Source organism: Mya arenaria, chromosome 6 (assembly GCF_026914265.1).
Source record: "Mya arenaria isolate MELC-2E11 chromosome 6, ASM2691426v1".
Taxonomy (NCBI): domain Eukaryota; kingdom Metazoa; phylum Mollusca; class Bivalvia; order Myida; family Myidae; genus Mya; species Mya arenaria.
Window position 1 is genome coordinate 59985792 of NC_069127.1, and position 19960 is coordinate 60005751.

At 34.4% G+C, this 19960-nt stretch overlaps 1 protein-coding gene across 8 annotated transcripts in view; it reads left to right on the top strand.

The window, feature by feature from the left end:
- Positions 1-19452, top strand: part of LOC128238446 (dystrophin-like) — a 198707-nt gene extending 179255 nt beyond the window's left edge. For all 8 annotated transcript variants that reach the window (XM_052954371.1, XM_052954368.1, XM_052954370.1 and 5 more), the window contains 11 exons: positions 1022-1179; positions 1572-1738; positions 2701-2812; positions 3464-3600; positions 8549-8662; positions 9122-9188; positions 12582-12673; positions 13589-13829; positions 14108-14276; positions 14481-14555; positions 16171-19452. In XM_052954371.1, the coding sequence (XP_052810331.1) occupies positions 1022-1179; positions 1572-1738; positions 2701-2812; positions 3464-3600; positions 8549-8662; positions 9122-9188; positions 12582-12673; positions 13589-13829; positions 14108-14276; positions 14481-14555; positions 16171-16286 (1448 nt within the window). In that variant the 3' untranslated portion in view covers positions 16287-19452. The remainder of the gene's footprint in view (positions 1-1021; positions 1180-1571; positions 1739-2700; positions 2813-3463; positions 3601-8548; positions 8663-9121; positions 9189-12581; positions 12674-13588; positions 13830-14107; positions 14277-14480; positions 14556-16170) is intronic.
- Positions 19453-19960: the final 508 nt, after the last annotated feature.

The following is a 19960-nucleotide window of genomic DNA, read 5'->3' on the forward strand; positions in this document are numbered from 1 at the left end:
TGCGTCTACTGTTGCATATATATGTAATTAATAGTCATTTTGTTAATGTTAAGATGAAAGAGTTGTCATACAGTTTAGATAACGCAAATTGGAGCTTCGTCTGGTTGCTTGTTTGAGGTTGATTATTAGATGTTGTCAATGTCATCTATTTGATTGTACAATATTATGTTTCATGTGCAATTATTTTCTTTCTTTATTGATCAATTGAGTGTCCCATTCATTGTTGCTGTTGCTTAGGTGACAATGTGAAAATGGGCGCTATGTCTAATGTGCAAGTTTAACTAAGAACAAACAAATAAAAAAGTTATCAATTATTGGTTAAGGTCTTTTATGGTGGGTTTTGATGAATAAGAATAATTATACCCCCCAAAACAAAGTTTGGGGGGGGGGTATACTGGAATCGGGTTGTCCGTCTGTCTGTCTGTCTGTCTGTCCGTCTGTCCGTCCGTTTTTTTTTTGTCCGGGATTCATCTTTGTCGTTATTGAACAAATCTTTTTCAAACTTTCAGATATTAATGGCCATGATGTAAACTTGCGCCTCTGTGAAATTGGTACGGGTCACATGACCCTGACCAGAGTTATCTCCCCTTGATGTGTTAAAGTAGGCAAAATAAGCCCTGTCCGGGATTCATCTTTGTTATTATTCAACAAATCTTTATCAAACTTTCAGAAATTAATGGCCATGTTGTAAACTTTCGCCTCTGTGAATTTGGTACAGGTCACATGACCCTGACTGGAGTTATCTTCCCTTGATGTGTTAAAGTAGGCAAAATAAGCCCTGTCCGGGATTCATCTTTGTTATTATTCAACAAATCTTTATCAAAGTTTCAGAAATTAATGGCCATGTTGTAAACTTTCGCCTCTGTGAATTTGGTACAGGTCACATGACCCTGACTGGAGTTATCTCCCCTTGTAGGCAAAATTAGCTTTGTCCGGCCTAACTCCAGGGCAAACAACCTAGACATGGAGGGGTGGGGGGTATTCGTTAGCCTATGGCTTACAGTTCTAGTTGAAATTCTAGTTCTGTTCCGGTTGATTGCTGACAAGAACGGATCTACTGACCAGCGAAAAATGGGGCTGTTGCTTCACGACTGTATGCAGTTGCCAAGGCAACTAGGTGAAGTGGCAGCATTTGGTGGAAGCAATGTTGAACCTAGCGTGCGGAGTTGCTTCGAAAAGGTAAAGTGTAGGTCTTTGGTGAATTTAAGGTTTACCATGTTTCAGCAGAAACCCCGCGCACGAGGGTTGGGATGAAACGTTTTTACATGAATGTCCCCGATAGATGAGTTTCCCCCCACTTCAGTATAACAATATATAGTTATATAATATATAGTATTCATTCACCGGAAATCCTTTGTGAATAGTGAGAAAAAGTAGTTCCATATGCATACTTTTTTATCTTTGCCTTGGACCAAGAAAGAATTTTTAGAAGGGATAAATATTTAAAAAAAAATTGGATCCGCTTATCTGCTGTGGGAGAAAAGTATATCACTCTTGATGAGATATTTAATTGTGCGTTGTGCATTTGCTAATGAAGGCATGCTCTGAAAATTATTTTGCTGTTGCTACAGGCCAACAGTCGACAGGAAATCAATGTGAACCAGTTTTTAGACTGGTTGAGACAAGAGCCCCAATCTCTCGTCTGGGTTCCCGTCATGCATCGATTGGCAGCGGCTGAACACGCCCGACATCAGGCAAAGTGCAATATATGTAAAACAATACCAATCATAGGTCTCAGGTGAGAGAATTATGACAATCTTAAGCATTAAGAGCATTTTAGAATTGTTTTTATTCAAAGACAGTCGCTAACCATTGGTTCGATATCACTTGGCTTGATTGCCTTGTTGGCTGGAACTGGATGAATGTAAATGACCTATTTTGTTTTACTCTGTATAGGCTAACATTCTCACTTGGCTTGATATTCGCAAGGCTTGAAGTATTTTCGTTGGTCCGTGGAATACCAAGCCAACAGGTTTTGACTGTTTATATGAGGGCTGTTGAGAAAAATACCTGAATGTTTGAAAATAAGTACAAATGAAGTTAAATGCAATCCCTTCGGAAGTATAATAATTATGTATTTCATCAAACATAACATCTAGATTTATATTATCTATGACTACACTTCTATCAATGCATACTCGACGCAGGTCAAAACCATCTCCACATTTTTGAAAAAAAATATGATTTTGGAAACACAATATTTTGCTTTGGAAATTTCCGACTAAAATATCTGATGTATTTAGTGTCACATGTTGACATCATTTCCTGAAAAATTAAAATATTTTGTAAAAAAAATCGGCAAACTTTCTCTTAACATTCGTGGTCATTCAATACAAAAATTATTTAACAAGTCTTCTAAAACTGATAATAATGATACTTCATCAGTTATAAACCTACATTTACAAATATAATAAATTTCTTGTTGAATGATCACTAAATTGAGGGTGATTTTATCAGCTATCAGCTTTCGTCAGAATCAAGCTTAGATAAATAAGTATAAACTTAAACTACATAATTATGTAAAACATCACTATTTAGCTCTTGACATGTCTTGATTTATGATTATATATATATACATGACATATGTGCAATGAACATAGTACTTTGTTTACTAAACATAGAATTACAAGCCAAGATGATAAATAATAACTCTCTTTTTTTCTTAACCAAATTCAAGATTGCCTTCCCTTTCCATGACAGGTACCGTTGTCTACGATGTTTCAACTTCGACATGTGCCAGAACTGTTTCTTCTCAGGGCGAAAAGCGAAACATCACAAGCTCACACATCCCATACAAGAGTACTGCACAACTGTGAGTACTGAGTACTGTTTACAGAGGACATTTGAGTTTAAAACTTATGAGTACTGTACACAGAGGACATTTGAGTTTAAAACTTATCTGAGTACTGTACTTAGAGGACATTGGAGTTTAAAACTTATCTTAGTTCTGTACACAGAGGACATTGGAGTTTAAAACTTATCTGAGCACTGTACACAGAGGACATTGGAGTTTAAAACTTATCTGAGCACTGTACACAGGGGACATTGGAGTTTATAACTTATCTGAGCACTGTACACAGAGGACATTTGAGTTTAAAACTTATCTTAGGACTGTACACAGAGGCCATTGGAGTTTAAAACTTATCTGAGCACTGTTTACAAAGGACATTGGAGTTTAAAACTTATCTGAGCACTGTACACAGAGGACATTTGAGTTTAAAACTTACCTGAGCACTGTACACAGAGGACATTTGAGTTTAAAACTTATCTGAGCACTGTACACAGAGGACATTTGAGTTTAAAACTTATATGTGAACAATTTTGTGAAAAATAATAGATTAATCAAACACTGGAAAAAGCGAAACACCTTGTTTAAGACTGATTTTTATGTGTAGCTTAATAGTTTCATGAAATGCCAATGAATGAATATATATAGATTTTTATCCTATCCTGTTTTCTTTAGACCTCTTCAGGTGAAGATATTCGAGACTTCACAAAGGTCATGAAAAACAAGCTGAAGTCGAAGCGAAGTTTCCGGAAACATCCCCGGCTCGGTTATCTCCCAGTGCAAACTGTCCTAGAAGGCGATGCTTTAGAAAGGTAATACATTTATAGCAATTTTTAAAATGTATCATATTCGTGGTACTCCAGTTTTATAGAATCAGTGATTTTAAATAAAGTTTGGCAAATCATGTGAAGTGTTTAAACTAAGATACTGACAGTTGGAACCCTTTAATAAAAGTTGATATATGCTGACATTATCACTTGCTACTAATCTATTTATTAAAGGTTTAAATATCCATCAGATTGGTATGAGGCCCTATGGCTGAGTGGATAAACTATAGGTTTCCTAAAAAAAAATTCTTGAATGTAAACTGTCGTGTTGTTGTTGTTTTTTACATTAAATGTATTTTTTCTAAAATTTAGGTATCAAAGAGTAAGATAATTATAATATTAGTGTTTTCAGAACGATGCATTAGTGGGCAAATTATTTTTGGCCCCAATTTCTCGAAACTTCTTGAGCTTGACAGGCTTATTATAAGTAGCTTATTTCAATTTGCTGATATATGTACATACTTTAATTGATTTTTGTTGAATGTAAAATGGTTAATTGTAATTATCATAAAGATAATTCCTATCTAAAGTATCAAAACTCTTAAGGAAGTAAATATTACGCTAATTATTGAAACACAAAAAAAGTGAGCTTTATCCTAATTCTGTTATAAGGGACTTATGAAGCTTCGAGAAATTGGGGCCTGTGATTTGGCTAACTCCCATGTTTTTTTCAGGATCTATGGTAACTTAATAAACATACACAAAACCATTAGGGACACATTCAGACTGATTTGAGAATGAATTACAGGGAATCTGAGTTGCAATTTTTTGATATGAGGGATTATAAAACGAGAAACCTTGCATGATCTCATGTCTGATTCCAGTTACTTCATCTCATGCCCAACAATCGCTATTCAAAATCAATACACACTGTTATTGGATCAGCTGCATGTTCTTGTAGCAGTGTTGAGAAATGTACAGTCACTCATCTCGGTGTTCGCTATAAGGGAATTCTTTAAACTTTGGATTGCCTTCAATACGTTTTTTAGTTACGCAGTTTCATAAGGAGAATATGATACAAAACTTTATTTGTTTTGTTGAGAAAGGTTGACGTTTAAGTCTGGCTTTAAGAAATTACTATTAAAAGAAAATGTTTAAAATAGTTTCATTATTTTAACTTTGGAAAAATGGGATTTAAAGTGTTCATGCTTGGCATGAGTAATTGAAATTATAGACAATTTGATGTTATCTTCGGAATAATGTTCATAGCTTAAGACCTTAGATGAGATTATTTGTAAATTTTAAGGACCTTGGATATTTGCGCCATTATTAATAATCATCAATGGAAATTGTGTGACTCATATTTATTTTTACTTAAGTTTGCTGAGTAATTTAAATAATATATACAAACATTGATCTTTACTGGATTGGTGATTCTTAATAGTTTTCATACACTTGAAGTTAGATACTTTATTGGATTGTGGGATGGGAAATTTCCAATGTTCAGATGCAACATGCATCCAGGCGATCAAGTTTGAGGATTATTGGATATTTGATTACATCAGCAGTGTGGGGATCATGGTGTGTTCCCGAGTGGGATGTTGTAATCGATAACGTAATGTTTGTTTAAAATTTTGTGACAAATACGTAACTCTTTTACATAATCCAATATTATACAGTTGTCTTTGAACTGAAGTATTGTAGACTTTAACGTGATGTTGGTTTTAAATTTGTGACATATATTTAGTTACCTCATTGGCATTGAAGACCATTATTATGTAACAACTGTGTTTGGAGGTGAATTTTGGAATCAATGATAAAAAGATGGTTTGAAATCATGTGACAAACATTCATTAACTTCAGTGGTGTAACACGTAAATAGTGGAATTTGGAACATTTTGGATACATACCTGTGGAATTTGTAATCTATTACATGAAGTTTGTTAAAATTTTGTGAGAAATATTCAGTTACCTCAGTTACACAGAGGAATTTTGTCATCTGTTATGTGATCTTTGTTTCAATTTTGTGACAAACATTTAGTTACTACTATTCAGTAATGTTACGAATCATGTCATCATAATACAGAGTGGAATTTTGTAATCTGTAATATGAAGTTTCTATGAATTTTGCAACAAACGTTCAGTGACTTTAGTGGTGTTATGGAACATGTCATATACGGAGTGGAGTTTTATAATCTATTACATGAAGTTTCTTTAAATTTGGCGACAAATATTCGATGTACTGCTGTGAAGGTTGTTCTTTGTGTGACCATTTCACTAACAGCAGTATGGGGATAGAATTTCTCATCAATAGGTATGAGTTATGTTTTAAGTCAAGGTTTTGATATCATTTATATATGACTATTGTTTTATCTTATATCAGTAAGATATTCAAAGCAGCTAGGATTATAAGACCTGTTTGCGGATACCGATTCCAGGCTGAATTTGCAATAAGAATAATAATATCTGTCATGTGTTCCCATTCCGGATAGAAAAATCCAACCTGAGGGTACCTGCGTTGCCTGGTAACGAGTCTTGCCGAGTTACCGGCTACGCAGGTGCCCTCAGGTCGGATTTTTCTATCCGGAACGGATACACATGATAGATATTTTTTCTAGCTTACCTTAATTATTTTTTTTGTGAAGAAACTGCATAAAAAAGCTCATTTTTGTACATTTCACCAAAAAGCGCGTGCGATATTGTTTACCGACGTCATGACGCGCAGTAATTTTTATTCACTGTCGACGTCAATAAGTTCCTTCGATATCAATTAAGTCTTTGAAGGGTTATTTTGTTTGGTTGTGAAGATATATTTTTGCAAAGTTAATGTTTATGAAACTCATCTATTGAAATATCATAATTATGGTTACTTAAAGTATATAATAAAAGAAATAAAAAGTATTACGTCACAGCGCGTGACTCCTCTGGCATGGGGGGATGTCAGATGGGATTTTCCAGCACGGCTGATGTCACCGGAAATGCCTATCTGGTGTGCTAGAAATACCAATCCTCTTTCTAACAAAGCCCGAAAAAGCATTTTATTCTTGATTATGTGTTTAATGTCATTGATGAGTTCAGCTCTGCACAATATGTAGCAAATATCCAACCCCTAGTGGTGTCCAAATAGGATCAGACCGTTACTATCGATTCTCAAATGCAGCATACTCATTTATATTTGATTTTCTATCCAACTGCACAGAAATATACAGCAGCATTGGTAGGAGCATGGTTATTGCATTCATATTCTCACCTTTAAGGTCAAGGTCATAGTTAGAGGTTAATGCTATTGACAGCTCTTGATTGGCTAGGAAAAGAGTTTGCTTGCATCATTTCTGCTCCATATAGTTTTGATAATTAAATGTTTTCTGCCGCATTTAACCTATGTTGTTCCTAACTGCATTAAATGTTACAAATATCTAACCTACACTGTAACAGTCTACAAATTCTTGGAAACTAATGGATGAAGCTTATAATGGCAGTATGACAGACAAAATCCATCACCCAATATTTTTATGATCCCCTAAGGGACCAGTATGTTATGTTGGTTGACGTCTGTCCTGGGGAACTTTTTTATTTGTGTTAGGACCCGTAATTGCTTTATTGATCTGGTTATTATGAACATTGCTCATTGGAAAGATATGTTGGTGTTGGTGTCTGCTAGAGGGAATTCAAATGTATGATAATAATTGGCAAAATGTAATAATTGCACTGTTATAAAGGCCATCCTAAAACTATTGTTTTCAGTGTCCATGACCGGTATTGATAAACCATCCCAAGTCATTTCCTAATATTTGCCATTTACCTGAAAAAGGTATCCTATGGTTAGATGATTATATAACTATAATTTTTATATAACTATCTAAAATAACTTAGTTTTAATATTTTTTTTGTAAAATGTTTTTATGTTAAATTTTTTACTCTCTTTCTTTTTGTTTAAATTTGATTTTGAGCATGGTAGGAAATCGACTTAAGTTAAGGAATATCTTAACATCTTGATTGAAAAACAAAAATGTATGAGCATAATGGCTTCGGCTTGCCATAAAAAAAACAGATGCAGATGGTGGAAAGGGAACCGTTTGATGCAGGATAAATAATTAATCACTATCCTATAGATTTTGTGTGATGAAAGTAGTTAAAACAAGAGAATTTGATTTTCTAGAAACTGATCGGTAAATAATTGATGATTGATGGTTGAAATAAGAACTAAGTGGAAATTGTAGATGAGTTCGTTTCAGTGCAATATTCTTTTATTGATTCATTGGAAAAAAGTCAATGTTGCATCGATGAGGGTGATCCAGGATTTGGTGTTAAAGGCGGATATGCACTCCCTCCATAAATACTTAAAAGATTGTATGGTTTTAGGAAGTTTTTTTTAGTAGTTTTCCAAGCAATTGAGATCTGTATTGTGTGATATCTTGTAGGCCTGTATTGAAGGCATGGATACCAAAATCATCTGATTCTGAGACAAAAACTTAAAATAATGTAAAAACTATCAATGTGAGAGTGCAGCTTTAAGTTCCTACAGATATTGTCGTCAGTTATATTATATGAAACGTCAATTAAGTATTTATGAGCTCTGTGATTGGTTAAAAAACTTGGGTAACCACATAAATATACAAATATAGTTTGGTTTAAGGATTTTATTTGGTAAAGAGGATTTTATTGGATAATGCATTGCATTGACGTCATTATAAATCGCACAAAGTGTATGACAAGTGGAGCTATTTATAGCTTGTCTGCATTTCAAAGAATATAGTCGAGTTATTGATATGGGAGAAGACTAATTTGTGGAAAGACTTGAAAACTGCACATCGCTAAAAAACAATTTATGTTTTACTAGCATGAAACTTTGTACACATGTTCACTTATAATGCAATGCTCATGAATGTAGAGCAAGCGTCAAAAATATGCCCAAAATGGTATTAGTGAATCATCATGTTTATAGCTGTCTTATTGCATTTTTATAAAACTTGCCATTCTCCTGTATTTTCAGCCCCGCCCCATCCCCACAGCATAGTATATCACAAGACATGCACTCTCGTCTGGAACTATATGCAAACCGTCTAGCCGAGGTGGAACAACAACAGGCTACACAGACGCCTGACGTGTAGGTGACCCTTTGTTTGTTAATGAGAGAAAGGAGAATCAATCTTAATTTGTTTATGCTTTGTTTGAGAACAATATAAAGCCATTTTTAAGCAGCCAGCACCCGATTGTATAAAACTGGATGTTTTTTGGGTTTGGTCAAAGTTAGCCAAAATAAATTTTGATTGGTCATTTTAAGTTATCCAATAATCGTAACTAACCAATCATATTGATCAAATTTGCAAACTAGATAACCTGTGGACAACTTATTCAAGTTTTATACAATTAGCTGCATTTGTTAATTGTTGAAAACAATTTTAGAAAATCTTCCACAAGGTTTTAACATGTTCCTCACTTTTTTTATTTGTCATAACTATTTAACAATGATACAGGTTGGTATATTTGATCATCACATTTTGTGATTTAATCATACTTATAAGCATTGTAGCTGTATGTTATAACATTTGACATGTACTTTTAGAGATGATGAGCATCACCTTATTGCCCAGTACTGCCAGAGCCTCAACGGTGACACCTCACAACATGCTGTAAGTAGAATCGCATTATAGTTGCTACAGTAAAATCTTATAAATCTAAGGCAATATTTTTGTCACATTGAAGCTTCAAACTAAGCCAATAAAGGGTATTTTATGGAACATTTCTAATGTAAAAAGAAGATGAGCCCTTGTTTCTTGGTAAATAAGCTGTTAATGTTAATTGTAAATTGGTGACAACCAACAGTCATTTAATATTTCTGCATTTTCAGCTATTAAATACACAGTTACAATCTTGTTATCATGCAGTAAGGGCTATTCCAGTAAAACATATGTCCCACCCCAGGAAGGCACTTTCAAAATGGACCATCCCCCTTCAGAAGTTTATTTGATGAGAAAAGAACCCCCTTTAGAATATTTTTTGAGCAAATTCGGACCCCCTTGAGAAGTTTATTTTTTTATACGTCTTTATGCAAAGATTATTTGCAATTACTCTTTTGTAACTCTTTGATCAGGTGAGCTATATAGGACCTTATAGCTCACCCTAGTTTCTAAGCCAATCATCACCCAGAGATTTTCAAATCTTTGCTCGAATAGGTTTCATATAAGATCACATCTGCATCCAATATGTTAATTATTATAACTAGGTCAACAGACATGGCGCGCGCCAAATGAACTTCGAGCAGCCAATGGGCACGCTGTATACGGCCTTGTTCGATGATTGGCTTAGAAACTAGGGTGAACTATAAGTCGGTTACAGCTCATGTAATGGAAAATAACAAAACTTATTACTGGGCTTCGCTTGTAATAAATTTTGTTATTTTCCATTAATAAATTTGGTTATTTTCCATTATATGGACTATAACCTACACACCACGGTTCTCTTGTTTCTTCATATGTTGCTATAAGTGCATATTAAGCCACATGAGGCTGAAACTTTCACCCATGTAATTATATACAACCTTAAAATAACTTGTGGTCGAAATGTTAAGGGGACGAAACATTCGGATTTATAACATTTACGCAATACGTACAAATTATGATTTCTAATAAAATTCTAGACAACTGTTGTCAATTTCAGGGGTCGACACTAACCATTTTTACAAGGGATCCCGAAGGGACACAAACATTTGAAATCAGGTGTCCCTTCCTGAAATTAGGAGTCCCTTCCACTTTTTACATTTTTTCATTGTTGAGCCTGTTTTAATATTAAATTCAACATCCTTTTACTTTTCAATTTGTAATGCAAGTATAAACCACCATAATCATTATACATGTTTTCAGCAGCATGTAATGACGGGTTAGTAGCACTGAATGGCAGTGAGGTATATTTTGGTCTCTAAGTTGGTAGATTGGGTTCAAAAGCGGGAGAATGTCTAAGTCCCTTTTGTTTTCAGTCAAAAACAGAGATGGATACAATGTAAACAAAAACTTGATGTTGTTACTATTTTTAGATTTTTGGAAAATACGCATAAAATACGTCATGGTTCAGGGTCTTGTCAAATGTCGGTGCTTTTCATTAAGAAACTGTAGGAATATTACATCTGGCTTGTGAAAACTCCAATCAATATTTAGTCGAGCTGTTGATAAATCAATCAGACTGCCCAACAGTCGTAGTGCATACTGAAAGAGCAGACGACCAAAAATTGTGTATACATGTTAATTTTCGCGCCAAAAAGTAATAAAATTTTATAAATTTATTGAATTAATGAATAAAACCCTGCAAATTTTATTTCTATTATTTTTTATCAAGGCATAAAATATATGTCTTTAAAATTAACAAAGAATACTGATAAGTTGAATGCCAATTAACAAAGAATGCTGAATGTAGGATGCAGTTCTTTTGTGTCGTAAATGTTACTGTAAATACTCAAAGGTCGCATCATATTATATAAAAGGTATCGTCAGAGTTGGCATCTTTTTGGGCGGTTCTGACACATAAGCAAAACAATTCCACATAAGTATTTTACCGATAATAAATCTCTGTCAGCTCTGACCTTGTTTAAAATGTAAACAACAAAACGGAAGCGTTAACCTGCATGCGCCTGTGAAATGACCTGTTTATTTATAGATTCATGACGTAACTATAGTCAAATAGTCAGCTATACTTTCGCTTTGATGAGTCCGATAGTGATAATTAATAATATTGTTTTGACATGTGCTGTCAAGAAATTTAGGGAGCCCGAATTTAGGTAATAAATTAATTAAATGCTACTTATTTATTGATATTTAGCGTTTATCAGTCAGAAATTTAAAGTGTCTCGACGGAATACCGGACTTCGAAGTTCAGGTGTCCCTCCTGAAAAACTGGTGTCCTCGGGATCCCGGGACCCCGTTAGTGTCGAACACTGCAATTTGGTATACTTACCACGAAACGTATCCACACATGCGGCGCAACTATTGGTTTCTAGCCAATTTTGTAGGTTGGTCTTCGACCACGACTTTACAAATTCTGGCGCCTCCGCCATCTTGTTGTCTTGTTCCAGACATTGCGAATGTCCGGTATATTTCCATTTTGACCGACGAAACTTTTGTTTTGGTCGGTCACAATGTCCGGTGAAAAATTAAAGTCAGCACCGTTTAATTTTCGGAAAATTTACTTTCAGTTTCTAAATAAATGTTCAGTTATTTTTAACTATTTTATCATGATTATTCAGCGTGTTAATCCGTGTATCACTATTTGTAAACCCTGTTTCGACATGTTTCCGTAAAAGCCTATTAAACGCGTAAGGTTCCGAATTCAGCTCGTAATCTAATACTTTTATTTTACGGAAATGTTTGGAAATTACAAAATTCCGTATGTATTTATTTTCGGCGAAGTGGTTCCCGGCAGTCGTGTTAATTTAAATATGATGATTAATATACCGAGCTGACTTTCTTTCCGCTTTGTTTAACATTGCCAATAACAAGAACTCTACTTTCGTTTTTGCATAAATGTTGTGCCTGGGTTTGACTTGTAGTATAATTCGTTACATTTTATAACCGTACTGTATCTTTAATTTAAAGATGAATTAAAAGAGTAATATCTAGCTGTTCCACGGGTAGACGAACCAGATATGAGTTTTTTTTGGGAGGCAAGGGAAGAAAAAAATTATGACATTTATAAGATCCGAATATTGATTTTTTTTTACATGATGTTTGGCTTTTTTGTAATTTATTCTAGTACTGTAGGACAAATCTAACCAAAAAGATCTAAACCTGTTGTAATGGGGAATTACAAAACTTATTTAAAAAAGAGGCTTAAAATCAAGGTTTAGGATGATGTAACTGAATACTGTTTGTAACATTGCGACAGGTCAAAATTTGGTGCGACAGGTAAACTTTCAGTGTTTACCTGTCGCAATGTCCTGTGAAGAAGAAAAAGTTTTCGCGTTGTCTGCAATACATAGTGGTATCTTAAGTTATAGTTTATGTTTTTCAACATGATTCCTTATCCCACATTTACAGTTGAAGAGCCCAATGCAGATAATGATGGCGGTGGACGTTCACCAGAAATCAGAACTTGAGGCCATGATTCATGACTTGGAAGAAGAAAATAGGTATGTAACATTTGTAGCATACATTGTTGCCTGGGATTTTCTCAAATCAGCGGAGCATTTATTTTGCTATATGAACATTTTAAGCAGAGAATATAATCAGGTTGTTTTTACCTTATATAGAAGGCCCCTTCCCCTTGGAAAATAAGCCTAGTTTTTCCCCTAAAAATAAAATTCAATATTTTATTGCCGAATTGCGAAAAATCAGCAATCGTTTTTTGTCTGCCAGGGGAGGTAAGTTACGCTGAACTTAATCGATTAAACTTATAATTATACACAATGGTCTCCCTTGATGGTTTACGAAATACCGTATTCCATTCTTTTTCAATTTCACGTGCTCGAGAAATGTCACATAACTGGAAGTATTTCAACAAAAAAATGACGCAAAAAATATTCGGAAAATTGATTTTTGCTTCACTGACTGTAAGTCAGCAGGTACATCTTGTCAATCCACTAGCACACAAAATGTGACCGAGTCCGAACATTCTGTTTCGGATGATGTCGAAACCCAGTCCCAGCAAGATCCTGAACATTCTGTTGAGCCTAGTGGCCCTGAAATTTCGGAACCACAGAGCAAAAATGTCCAACTGTCTGGAAGTTTTGATTGTGAAAGCGAGGTACATGTGATCTCTCCACTGAATACAAAAATTAAAAGTAGTGCTGAGGGTAATCTAGTGGAGGAGTTTAAGAACAGGAAAAAAAGAGAGAGATGGACTTGTAATGTAACAATCAAAGATAATAAGATGTATGATAGTAAAATAAAATAAAAAGTAAAACATGCACATTTTTTTACTAAAACGCCGCAAAATTTTCCCCTTCTCAAAGGCCCCAGGCCCCGTCCCCTTTTTAAGAACAAAACCCCTGATATTCCAAACAAAAATAAAACGTAATTTATCAAGCTGTTTTTTGTCTTTCCAGGACTTTACAAGCCGAGTATGATCGATTACGAACGCAACAAGAACACAATAACAATAAAAGCCAAATCGAGGACCTTCCAGGAATCGATGGCGAGTTTCCAAGTCATGACGCGGAAATGCTCGCTGAAGCCAAACTGCTTCGACAGCACAAGGGACGTCTTGAAGCACGGATGAGAATTTTGGAAGACCATAATCGACAGCTGGAGGGGCAACTACAGAGATTGCGACATCTTCTGGATGTGGTAAGAATATTTGATGTTATGTTTTAAAATGAGTTTAGATTGTTGTTTATCTCAATTATGTTTTAAGTTTTCTTTGCAAGTTTCTAGATATGCATGATAAAATGGTGAAATATAGTAGTTCTACCCTGCCCTGCCCAATGTCTGGGGATTTACACTGCCTTCAATGTACTGTTCCGCGTGATAATTGCTTCTAATATTCTCTTCACATCTACAAATTATAGCAGAATTTTTAACTCAGAATTGGGTTCACACTATTTTATCACTCTTTTATCTTCCAGTCAGGAGAGAAGAGTGTTTCCCTGTCCTCATCAACCCACGGGTCACTGCCAACAACGCCCAGTTCATCTCACTCATCCCTCCCACAGGAAAACCGAGAACCAATTCCTGGGACAAGAATTTTTAATCCTCAATTGGAGTCGACCCCACAAATCAACGGGCATTCTGGAGGTAATGTTTCACTGTTAATTTGTAAAATATTTATTGACCATATCCCTGGTATTATTAACTTGTACTCACAGAGGACTCGAGAGAAATACACATTTTAGGACATGTCAACCAAATTCATTGAACTTTAGTTGCAATTAAAAGCATAAACTTACCTGAAGGAAAACTTAACTGGAATGGAAATATTTCAATAAGTTGTTGTTACAGGTATCGAAGACACTAGTGGGCCAGTTTTGGGATCAGACAATAACCTACCACCTTACAATCCCGACAGAGCCAGAGGTATTGTTATACAATTATACCTTGAGACCTTTAAAATCTTAACAAAGTTTGCGCAAGTGATAAAGTATATTGATAACGTGTCTACTTCTGACCCAAGAGGTTGTGGGTTTGAGTCCTACAGTGGCCATGTTCTCCTATTCTCTCACTATTGAAAACTGTAGTGTAACAGCTTATTGATCCTGTTTCTATGATCTTTTTTAGCTCACCTGTCACGTAGTGACAAGGTGAGCTTTTGTGATCACTCTTCGTCCGTCGTCCGTCCGTCCGTCCGTTCACAATTGCTTGTGAACACAATAGAAGTCACAATTTTGACCTAATCTTTATGAAACTTGGTCAGACTGATCATCTCTTTAAAATCTAGGTCAAGTTCGATATTGGGTCATCTGGGGTCAAAAACTAGGTCACTAGGTCAATTAGTAGAAAAACCTTGTGAACACAATAGAGGTCACAATTTTAGCCTAATCTCAATGCAACTTGGTCAGAATGGTCATCTCTATAAAATCTAGGTCAAGTTCGATATTGGGTCATCCGCGGTCAATAATTAGGTCACTAGGTCAATTAGTAGAAAAACCTTGTGAACACAATAGAGGTCACAATTTTAGCCTAATCTCAATGCAACTTGGTCAGAATGATCATCTCTATAAAATGTAGGTCAAGTTCGATATTGGGTCATCCGCGGTCAACAACTAGGTCACTAGGTCAATTAGTACAAAAACCTTGTGAACACAATAGAGGTCACAATTTTAGCCTAATCTCAATGCAAGTTGGTCAGAATAATCATCTCTATAAAATCTAGGTCAAGTTCGATATTGGGTCATCCGCAGTCAATAACTAGGTCACTAGGTCAATTATTAGAAAAACCTTGTGAACACAACAGAGGTCACAATTTTGACCTAATCTTTATGAAACTTGGTCAGACTGATCATCTCTATGAAATCTAGGTCAAGTTCGATATTGGGTCATCTGGGGTCAAAAACTAGGTCAGTAGGTCAATTAGTAGAAATACCTTGTGAACACATTAGAGGTCACAATTTTAGCCTAATCTCAATGCAACTTGGTCAGAATGATCATCTCTATAAAATGTAGGTCAAGTTCGATATTGGGTCATCCACGGTCAATAACTAGGTCACTAGGTCAATTAGTAGAAAAACCTTGTGAACACAATAGAGGTCACAATTTTAGCCTAATCTCAATGCAAATTGGTCAGAATGATCATCGCTGTAAAATGTAGGTCAAGTTTGATATTGGGTCATTCACGGTCAATAACTAGGTCACTAGGTCAATTAGTACAAAAACCTTGTGAACACAATAGAGGTCACAATTTTAGCCTAATCTCAATGCAACTTGGTCAGAATGATCATCTCTATAAAATCTAGGTCAAGTTCGATATTGGGTCATCCGCAGTCAATAACTAGGTCACTAGGTCAATTAGTACAAAAACCTTGTGAACACAATAGAGGTCACAATCTTTATGATAATAGGTCAGAATGTTCACTTTATTTAGCAAAGCTACAGGTGAGCGATACAGGGCCATCATGGCCCTCTTGTTTAATTATTAGTTATCAAATGCAGGTGATCTTGTTAGTAAAATAAAACTGATATCTTTGTATTTCAGGAAGTAACAATGTTGGGGAACTGTTTAACAGAGCTGGCCAAGTGGGGAAAGCAGTAGGATCTTTAGTGACAGTGATGACTGATGACAATGAAGAAGATGAAGACACAAAACACTGACATCATCAGTGATGTCATCACATTCGGAGCACATTTGTGATGTAGTCATTTTGAAAATCCTGCTATGATGTCATTGCTTCTAGGGAATGAATCTGTGATGTTGCTTTTGAGAACCATTAGAAAATAACCTTATTCATCATTTTTTTTTGAAAATCCTGTTGTAAGGTCATCAATTTCTGAGAACATAATTGTGATGTCATCACTTTTTCATAACACTGCAATGATGTCATCACTTCCTGTTATCCTTTTGAGAAAACCCTGCTGTGATGTCATCACTTTGTGTTAACATGACTTCGATGCCATCATTTTGAGAGAACATTGCTGTGATGTCATCTCTTTGCATGAACATGACTGTGATGTCATCATTTTGAGAAAACCCTGCAGTGATGTCATCACTTTGTGAAAACACAGCTGTGATGTACTCATTTAGTGAAAGAAAACACCACAAAAACCATTATGATGTTATCAATATCATTTACTTGTATGCTTGTGTTTGATTAGTGACATCATAGCTTGTGACGACAGCTCTTTCAAAGGATGTATTGAAGCTTGAGTCTAGGATTTTGTTGAACATATAGTCAGTCTTTCTACTAACATAAAAAATTGATGTGTTCATTTATAGACACAAACTCCTAAGAAGTGGTAGTACAGATATCAGTTTCTCATGATGGTAAATAGTCAATATATTTTACTATTGTACTATTACAATTTAACTATTCAAAACAATTTTTATTTTTTGTCTTGTAATGAGTAAATTTTTGCATTGAATTCTGGAAACCAGTTATTTAAGATTGCTGACAAAAGGTCAGATTGCAGTCATTCATATTTACGTTCCAAAATTGATGTTTTATGACTAAAGCGATAATAACGTTTAAGAAAAAAAAAATCAGCAGTTTGGCAAGCAGTTGAGTTCTATTCTATTCTGAGTTATCTTATATGACTAAATTGAAGACATTGCTGTGAAAATCAGCTGACAGTATATATAAGAAAAACCTCAATCCATGAGAGTGCAGCTTTAAAAAAGAAATTGACTGATTTATGTTGATAGTGAATGAGAAAGGGACTTTGTGCCTTATAGGAAAATTATGAAAGAATGGTAGAAAAAAAGGTTGTACATAGTGGGAATATGACAACTCAGTTTTATATATTGGGAAACATTATCCTTGTTTGTCCGAATGAGAATGGGAGAGGTCTACTTGTTTTGGTGACTGCCTCTCACCCAAGAGGTTGTAGGTTGGATTCCCGTCACCTGTCCTCTCAAAGAGAAACAGTACTGGAAATAGTCTCCATAGTGATTTATGTCAGCATGAAACTGTCTTCACAATCGATCATAAAGAGATTAGTATAACCTATGTCTGAGCAAATAGGAACCCCAATGCTTGGAAATTTGTTTTTAGGTGGAAAATTGTAAAAAAAAAAGTTTATTTTCCACACTTCCATATTTTTTTTACATGTTAATGGTTTGAGTGGAGAATATAGAAGTTCAAAACATATCTAAGAAACGATTGCTTGAAAGTTTTTTACAAGTTGAAAATTTGTGATGATTTCTTTGGACACTCAAATGTCAAAATTCTAAAATTATACCCTTTTTTCTTTGACAAAGCCATTTTTACTTTTGTATTACATGTATACATATGATATTGATATGAGACCATTTAACAAGAGTAGATTGTTCTATTCTTTTATGCATTGCAATAACATTTATTTAATAGCATATGTAAGAGATTTTAGTTTGATGTTCTGTGCTTATCAGCACAGCCAAAATGAGTTGTGAAAAAAACATTAACATAAAGGATGTAAGGCAAAAATTGTATGCAATTGAAAAATGTTCAACATTATTATGTTTTATATTTTATTTTATTGAATTTTTACTAGTGCGTAAACATCTTTATTTCCTAATTACCCATGTGTTGTAAATAGATGCATACAGGACTACAATGGATAGCCATTTATTTATTGAGGTGCTATGGTATAAATGCATGTTTTAAAATTTGAATAAGTACTTTGAAGCGAGTCTTTATAGATAGGCACAATTTATTATAATGTATGTATAGTAATAAATTCCCCATGCCTTCTTAGAATACTGGTTAAGTTATAGTAGCTTCCCAAATGTCAGTTTAAAAATACTATGATAATAGTAGACTGGCTCCTTATAAGATAATTTAAAGCCAATTATAGGATGTCTATTTATTATTATAATCTTTTTATAGAACTGATTTTGGAATTTTATATTAGTTTATTAGCTACTGGAATTAGCTAGCTTTATAATAACATACATATAATTTATCATTTACATGTATACAATCTTGTATGTATGAATTAATATATATACTTATGTAGTTCTATGGTAGTGTGCACAAGGTTTATATGTGGAATTATACATGTATATTTCATTTAATGTGCACAATGAATCAGAATGTATAATTAAGAGTCACATTACTTTAATGTATAATTAATAGTCACACATTTGTATTAAAAATGCTTTATCTGAGACTTTAATAGATTTTGTTTCATTTGTAATTGTCATTAGTGTTATCTGAAGACCTTCAAGATTAATAATAATATGCTGATTTTAGGCATCCAAGATTATTGGGTATTTGACGATAAGTGCATAAAGTAATGGGTATTTTAACATAAATGCAGAAAAGAAGATATATATATATATATATATATATATATATATATGTATATATAAAAATAATATGCCTATTTTAGGCACCTTAGATTATTGGGCATTTTACTATAAATGCAAAAAGTTATTAGGTATTTTACCATGCATACATAAAGTTATTAGGTTTGTTACCATGAATACATAAAGTTATTACGTTTTTTACCATGAATATATAAAGTTATTAGGTATTTTACCATGAATACATAAAGTTATTACGTTTTTTACCATGAATATATAAAGTTATTAGGTATTTTACCATGAAAGGATTAAATTATTGGGTATTTGGGTAATACCTTAGGTACATTTTCATTTTACGTTTTAAAAATGGAAAAGGTAATTTGGTATGTTATCCTTCTCCTAATATTTCCCCTCTTTATACATGTAAGCGAGCTGATAGGATATACTTGTTTTAGAAAAAATGGTTTTGTGTTCAAATTGTGATGATCATTTGATTGAATAAACATAAATAATTCATGCAAATAAATTTAATAACAAATAAAATATGGCTTGTTGTTTATCATTAAACTGCTGCAGAAATGTGTTGCTATAATTTTATTGCTATTTAATAATTGTGATATCTGTAATATATTGTATGCCAAAGCACAGAAAGCCGATGGCAAAGCTCTTCCATTTTTCGCTGTTTGTCAAGGGTCATGACTATTCAGTTATTTTCATGCATTGCGACACATGTGTGAGCCCATGTGCGGTGAGAGGGACATAGTTGTCTCAATGGGAAGTTCGTGTGTATGCGTCCGTCAGGACTTAACGCAGATCAGGCTGTATCTTGACCATTCATTGTAGGATTTTCAAATAACTTGTCATGAAGGTTCACCATGATGAGGTGGCATGTCGTGCACAAGACTTAGGTCTGTACGCCAAAGGTCACGGTTACAGGTAAGGTGTTGAAATGATCCTTGTCTGGGCTGTATCTTGACCATTCATTTTAGGATTTTTGAAAAAAACTTGGCGTGGAGGTTCACAGTGTCGCAGGTTTCAGTTTGTC